This window comes from Pagrus major, chromosome 19, assembly GCF_040436345.1.
Source record: "Pagrus major chromosome 19, Pma_NU_1.0".
Lineage (NCBI taxonomy): Eukaryota > Metazoa > Chordata > Actinopteri > Spariformes > Sparidae > Pagrus > Pagrus major.
In genome coordinates this window covers 21,221,942-21,227,941 of record NC_133233.1, presented here as the reverse complement: position 1 = coordinate 21,227,941, position 6,000 = coordinate 21,221,942, and the positions used below count along the sequence as shown (strand labels likewise).

The 6,000-nt window shown below is 43.3% G+C and overlaps 2 protein-coding genes across 2 annotated transcripts in view; both read left to right on the top strand.

Annotated features, from left to right (window-relative positions):
* Positions 1-503: 503 nt before the first annotated feature.
* On the top strand, positions 504-1,754 carry slc35g2b (solute carrier family 35 member G2b). Its single transcript, XM_073487780.1, has one exon. The coding sequence runs from the start codon at positions 504-506 to the stop codon at positions 1,752-1,754; it is 1,251 nt and encodes a 416-aa protein (XP_073343881.1).
* A 3,921-nt stretch (positions 1,755-5,675) lies between these two features.
* The window catches only part of nck1b (NCK adaptor protein 1b), a 30,381-nt gene continuing 30,056 nt past the window's right edge, over positions 5,676-6,000 (top strand). The window contains exon 1 of the mRNA XM_073487787.1: positions 5,676-5,875. The gene's annotated coding sequence lies outside the window, so the exon portion shown is untranslated. The remainder of the gene's footprint in view (positions 5,876-6,000) is intronic.

Below are 6,000 nucleotides of genomic sequence, written 5' to 3'. Positions count from 1 at the left end.
AGCTGCATTTAACCCTTTCACACAGTTTTTTGTTTTTTTGTTTTTTCCCCCAGGGTTTGCTATTATACGATGTGCAACTCCATTCATGTCATAAGTGGCCCACATTCACGTATTGTCCCCTCTGTGGTTTCCTGTTATGTAATTTCATCCCCATCAGACTGCATCAGCCTCACAGTGTTTGCTGCTCGGCTTATACTCCCGAGCTCGCGTGGGATATATATAGAAGTAACACAACACTTAGTAAAGGCTAGGCACAGTACAAAGGTAAGAGAGATAGGGGTAATTAGTGTGTGTGCTGTGTGTGTGTGTGTGTGTGTGTCAACATGTGTGTTCTGCGGGTGTGAGGGTTGGATGCTTAGAAATCAGGTGATTAATTATGCAAACACTGTTTTTTAAGAGGAGCAAAATCAGAGCACAGGGTGAAGAATATCTGAATATTATTTCAGCGCAATAACACTGCAACGATTTTTATGTCATCTTTCAGATCTGAAGTATAAAGAAACATGGATGTATCTTCATCCTCGCTGCAGTACGGATCAAAAAAGCGGGTTAAGATCCACCCAGACACGGTGACGGTGAAATACGCCACCCACTTCCCCCAGCCTGGCGACGAAGGGTACGATGACGCGCCCTCTTTTGAGGACTTTGGCGCCTTCGCGGAGGCTAATGTGGGAAAGAGACTGGTGTCAGACGCCAAAAGTGGCAGGACTTTCTTTGGAACCATGGAGACCCAGCCTAAGCAGCCAAATGTGCAAAAAGACAAGGGGGTCGGGGGCCAGCTGGCCAGCTTTGGCGAGGCGAATGTGTTGGCCTCCAGGGTGACCTGGATGGCCTTGTTCGGGGCGGCGGTGGCTCACGGTTGTGTGGCGCTGATCACTCGTTTAGCAGCCGACCGCTCCAAAGTGCCCTCCCTCGAGCTGCTCTTCATCCGCTCCGTGATCCAAGTGCTGTCAATCCTGGTGGTCTTCTACTACCACGAGGCCCCCTTTGGCCCCAAGGGCTACCGGCTGCGTCTCTTCTTCTACGGTGTGTGCAACGTCATCTCAATCACCTGCGCCTACACCTCGTTCGCCATAGTACCGCCCAGCAATGGCACCATCATGTGGCGAGCCTCCACCACAGTCTTCAGTGCAATACTGGCCTTCCTGTTGCTGGACGAGAGGCTGGGCTACACAGATGTGGTCACGGTGGTGGGAAGCGTGTTCGGTCTGTGCTTGGTCATGGTGCCAAATGTAGCAGACGAGGAGAAATCCAGGCTGGGGTTTTGGAAGGAGGCCTTTGGCTACACAATGACAGTGATGGCCGGCTTGACCGCTGCCCTCTCCATGATCGTCTACAGAGCCATTAAGGAGCGCGTCAGCATGTGGACGGCACTCTTTACCTTCGGCTGGACGGGCACGGTGTGGGGTGCCTCAACCATGTTTGTCATGCAGGAGCCCATCATCCCTCTGGATGGGGAGACCTGGGGCTATTTAATTGGGATCTGTATCTGCTCCACGGTGGCGTTCCTCGGAGTCTACTATGCTCTAAACAAGTTTCATCCAGCCTTAGTTAGCACCGTGCAGCACCTTGAGATCGTGGTTGCCATGTTCCTCCAGCTCATTGTTCTGAGGATGGTCCCGTCTGTCTACGACGTCATAGGAGGCCTGGTCATCATGATCAGCGTGTTCACCCTGACAGGAGTCAAGCTGTACAGGGTGAGCAGGGCCATCCGGCAGGATTATCAAGAGATCCTAGACTCGCCCATCAAATGAGTTTTGATATGTCGGTCTATTTGTTTACAATGTTGCTTGGTTGTGCAATTTTAAAAGAATGTCTGGATCTTCATCTGATGATTTTGTATTGTTGTGTTGTTGGAAGGGTGCCAGTTGTGTAACTAATGTCTTAATATTTGTGTGTGAAATAAAAGACAAATGTAATATGGTGACCATGTCCCCTGATAGTACTGCTTTAATGTCAAATTGTGTCCACAGTGTCAGCAAAAAAAAAGAAAAAAAGAGTCAATTTAAAGGTGCACTATGTAAGAATTTTAGTTTAAAACAATCAAAAACTATAATTATTAACAGAATGTGAAGAAATAACAGTTTTAACCATATATCAGAGAGGTTTATGTATTGTGTTGCAGAGAAGTCTACTAAAGTTAGCATGCTAACAAGCACACTTTGTACCTGAAGAGGTGATAGTCCGATAGTGAGCAACACAAACACTCCCCCCTGTGCTTTGAGCTCTCAGAGTCAGCAAACAGGAGCACTAGCTACATGGTTAACTGAGCTAACCAGCTATAGTTAGCAGCAGTTACTCTGGCAATATGCTGCCCCCTATTGGTTTGGGGTATTAACACATGGGCAATTCTTACATAGTGCTCCTTTAACTTTTGTGGTTGATTTTGCTCTTTTTGAACCATATTGAATCTGGTCTTGTGAGTGGCAGTGTAAGATAATCATTTAAATGATTTGCACCTTATATCGTGGTTGCATCAACAAGGTGCGGTGAATCTCTCTGTTGTCACACTGCCACACTTGTCACACTGTGTAAATGTCAGTCCAGGAATCATTCGTACAGCATTCAAGGAATGAAAGAATAAAAATAAATACCACCCACGCTTCATAAAATAACTGGTATTGCTTTACTTAGCCCTGATCTGTCGCTCTCCAAGACAGTATAGATATTTTTTTAAAAGATGCCGTTATAGAGGAGCCCTCAAGTAAAATTATCTTAAAGGGGCATTATGTTGTTTTGGAGAACTCAGAATTTTAATGTTTACAATATTAATGAGGTAATAATACAAACTCAGAAATATATTTTTTTTCTATAACTGAATAAACAAGCTGTTCTCAGAGGGAAATAAGGTTCCTAGAACATCGCTTGAAACTAGAAAGGTGGCAGGGTCCGCCACATACAAACAAAGTAAAAACAGTATGAAATTGTGTTGTCCTTTACGGTCAGTTTGTTTTTTCAGCCATAAAAATGAAGAGAGTTTGTTTGGGCATGAATAAAACAGCCAATGGTGATCTTTCCCCGTCTTCCCCTAAACTACGCACCTTTGAATTATAGCACCTTTTATCGTGGTTACATCAACAAGGTGCGGCGAATCTCTCCGTTGTCACACTGCCACACTTGTCACACTGTGTGAATGTCAGCCCAGGAATCATTCGTACAACATATAAGGAATGAAAGAATAAAAATAGATACCACCCACGCTTCATAAAATAACTGGTATTGCTTTTCTCAGCCTTAATCTCTTGCTTGCCAAGAGAGTCTAAATAATTTAAGTAAAATGCCATTATAGAGAGCCAGCCAGTCATAAGATTATTAAAATGTCATCTTAATTTACAAAAAGGAATATTGGGGATCACACAGAGAACCATCCAGCACATATCTTGTGCACACACTGCACCTTTTTTTACTGCCTCTCATGTATGTTCTGGCCCCGTCGCTGCTCTATATTTAACACTACCGATTACGTCCCTGGACGCTGCTTCTGTTTACTTTCAGACGCGTATCAAACTAATGCCCAGAGGCAGGTGCACTGTATTGAATTAAAGTCCCCTGGCTTTAACAACATGAGACCATCTGCTTTTTTCTGTAGTGGACGTTTCAGTGGCTCACCACCAGCGATGCTTCCTTTCACTGTGTCAAATAAACCCCCCCAAACTGAGGCAGTCGGTTTTGTGTGATTCCCCCGGGGCGAAACAAAAAAGTGATGCAATGAACGAATGATGATGCAGAGCAGATGAAAGAGGACATGTTGCACGCTGCGGTGCAAAAGCTGACACATCATGGATGTTCCACTAACAGCCCAGCAGGTGGCATTCACAATCCACTTCATTATTGAAGTAATACTTTACTACAGTGAATTCTGGAGATAATTAGTGCTATATCCACTGGTTAACAATATCCAGCTAAGGGCTGTTATTGCATCACTTTAAAGACATTACATAACACACTCCATCCAAGCTCTTTTCATTTAGTAAGCAGAAGCAGAAGAAAAGTCATTGGATTAATTTATGACCGTTTGTACACACAGTATCACTCCATAAAGTGTTTAAATTTATGACACTCTGTCGTATGTTTAACTTATTCCTTTTGAAGCCAGCTATAATCAGTCCTGTGGTTGCGAACACACACATAACAGAGGTGTTGTGGAAATCATTCTGTCTGATGACAATCTACTATCAGTGATAAATCAAATGATGAGTAAACTACAAGCTCCATTCATTTACAACCGAAAGTTGAACAACCACCACCATAAGCACATGATGATGTGAAATGTCTTTGATATCGAAAACACATGTCAGTAACGTTTTCTTTTAAAACACGATGATCGGTGGTTAAAGTTTATTTTTCAAACTAAAAAGGTGAATAAACTGAGATAAAGCCGGTTCAGTCTCCATGTGTATGTCTTGTGTTACAGTCTTGTTTTGAGATGGGGTTTTGGGTGCACACAGCAGAATACATGTAGAGGAGGCCCATCTGTTTGAGCAGGAAACAGATTGCATCCTGCAGCGAGCTGCACAACCTTCCAAATTACTCTGCAACCCTCTTCACCACAGACATGTTTATTAGAAGCACTATCATTTCCCAGGAGGGGCCTGAATGGAATTTAATGATGAGTTATTGTATGGATGTGTCTGTGTCTGTCTGTGTGTGTGTTTCACAGTACAGATGACTGAGCATTTTTCCTGAAAGGCTCGAAAACAACAATTCCAACTATTCTATATAGCTATCTATTTGTCATATGAGGCCATACTTCTAAGTAAAGACAATATATTGCCATCTGTGGCCAACTTTCTTCATAATTTAAGAATAGAGGTTATTTTTGTTTATGTGAGCTGATTGTCCACACTCTCATAATTGCCCTTTATGTCTTTTTAGGCAAGTTGTCAATTCAAAAAAAAGTTGTAAAAAGTGCTAATTATGAATTACAGCACGACACTTAAAGGGGCACTATGTAGTTTTGGAGAAGAAATCCAACTCAGAATAGTAATATTTACAATATTAATGAGGTAAGAATACAAACTCAGAAATATTTATTTTTTTATATACCTGAATAAACAAGCTGTTCTCAGAGGGAAATAAAGCCCCCAGAACACTGTTTGAAGCTAGAAAGGTGGCGGGGTCTGCCAAACATAAACAAATTACAGTATGAAATCGTGTTGTCCTCCAAAGTCAGTTTGTTTATTCAGTGATGGAAATGAAGCGAGTTTGTTTATTTAGTTTAACAAAGAGTCATTTAAGTTCTTCCCCTTTTCTGATTAAAGTTTCTTCCCCAAAACTACATAGTGAAGCTTTAAACCCCACTCAGTGCTTTAAATGCATTGAGCGCAACTTTTCTGATTCTAAGCCAAATTAAACAAGTTAAATAAAAAGGATAAACATAACTATATAATAATAAAATATCTTCGTCCATTTCTCTCTTCATGTAAGTGTTTCAGCAGTGATTAGGTTGACTCTTTGGCCTCACAAAGCAGAAAAAACATGATGGATGCTTGTGGGAACGCAAAACATCAGCAGCTGCAGTCTTGATTGACCGACAGCGCCGCCGTCCAATCAGCAGAGAGTTGACTCCTCCGCGGCCAATCGGGTGCGAGCGGGGCGGGAGTCGGAGTCTGAACAGCTTGTGAAGCTGCTGCTAGCTTAGCCTAGCCGCGCTGCTGAGCAATGACATGCTTTGATACAGAAATGCTATTCCAACGGGGCACAGCGTCTCATCAGCTAGGCTAGCTTGTTGGAGTGGAAAAAAAATTAACTGTCTGCTAGCCAGGACTCTGGATATCATTCGTGTGCATACCACTTCCAAGTCTGCGTGACTCCTGAAGACGCTGAATTATTATCCCCGAAAAGGAGACGCGAAGAGGTGGCCATCAGCAAGCGGGTAAGACGTGGTATGACTGAGCAGTGGTATGAATCTGAGCCGCCGCTGACGGTGAGGCTATCTGATCCGGGGGCTACCGCACCGACGTCTCTCATGAGAGCTACAGGCTAGCTGCCCCTGCTATC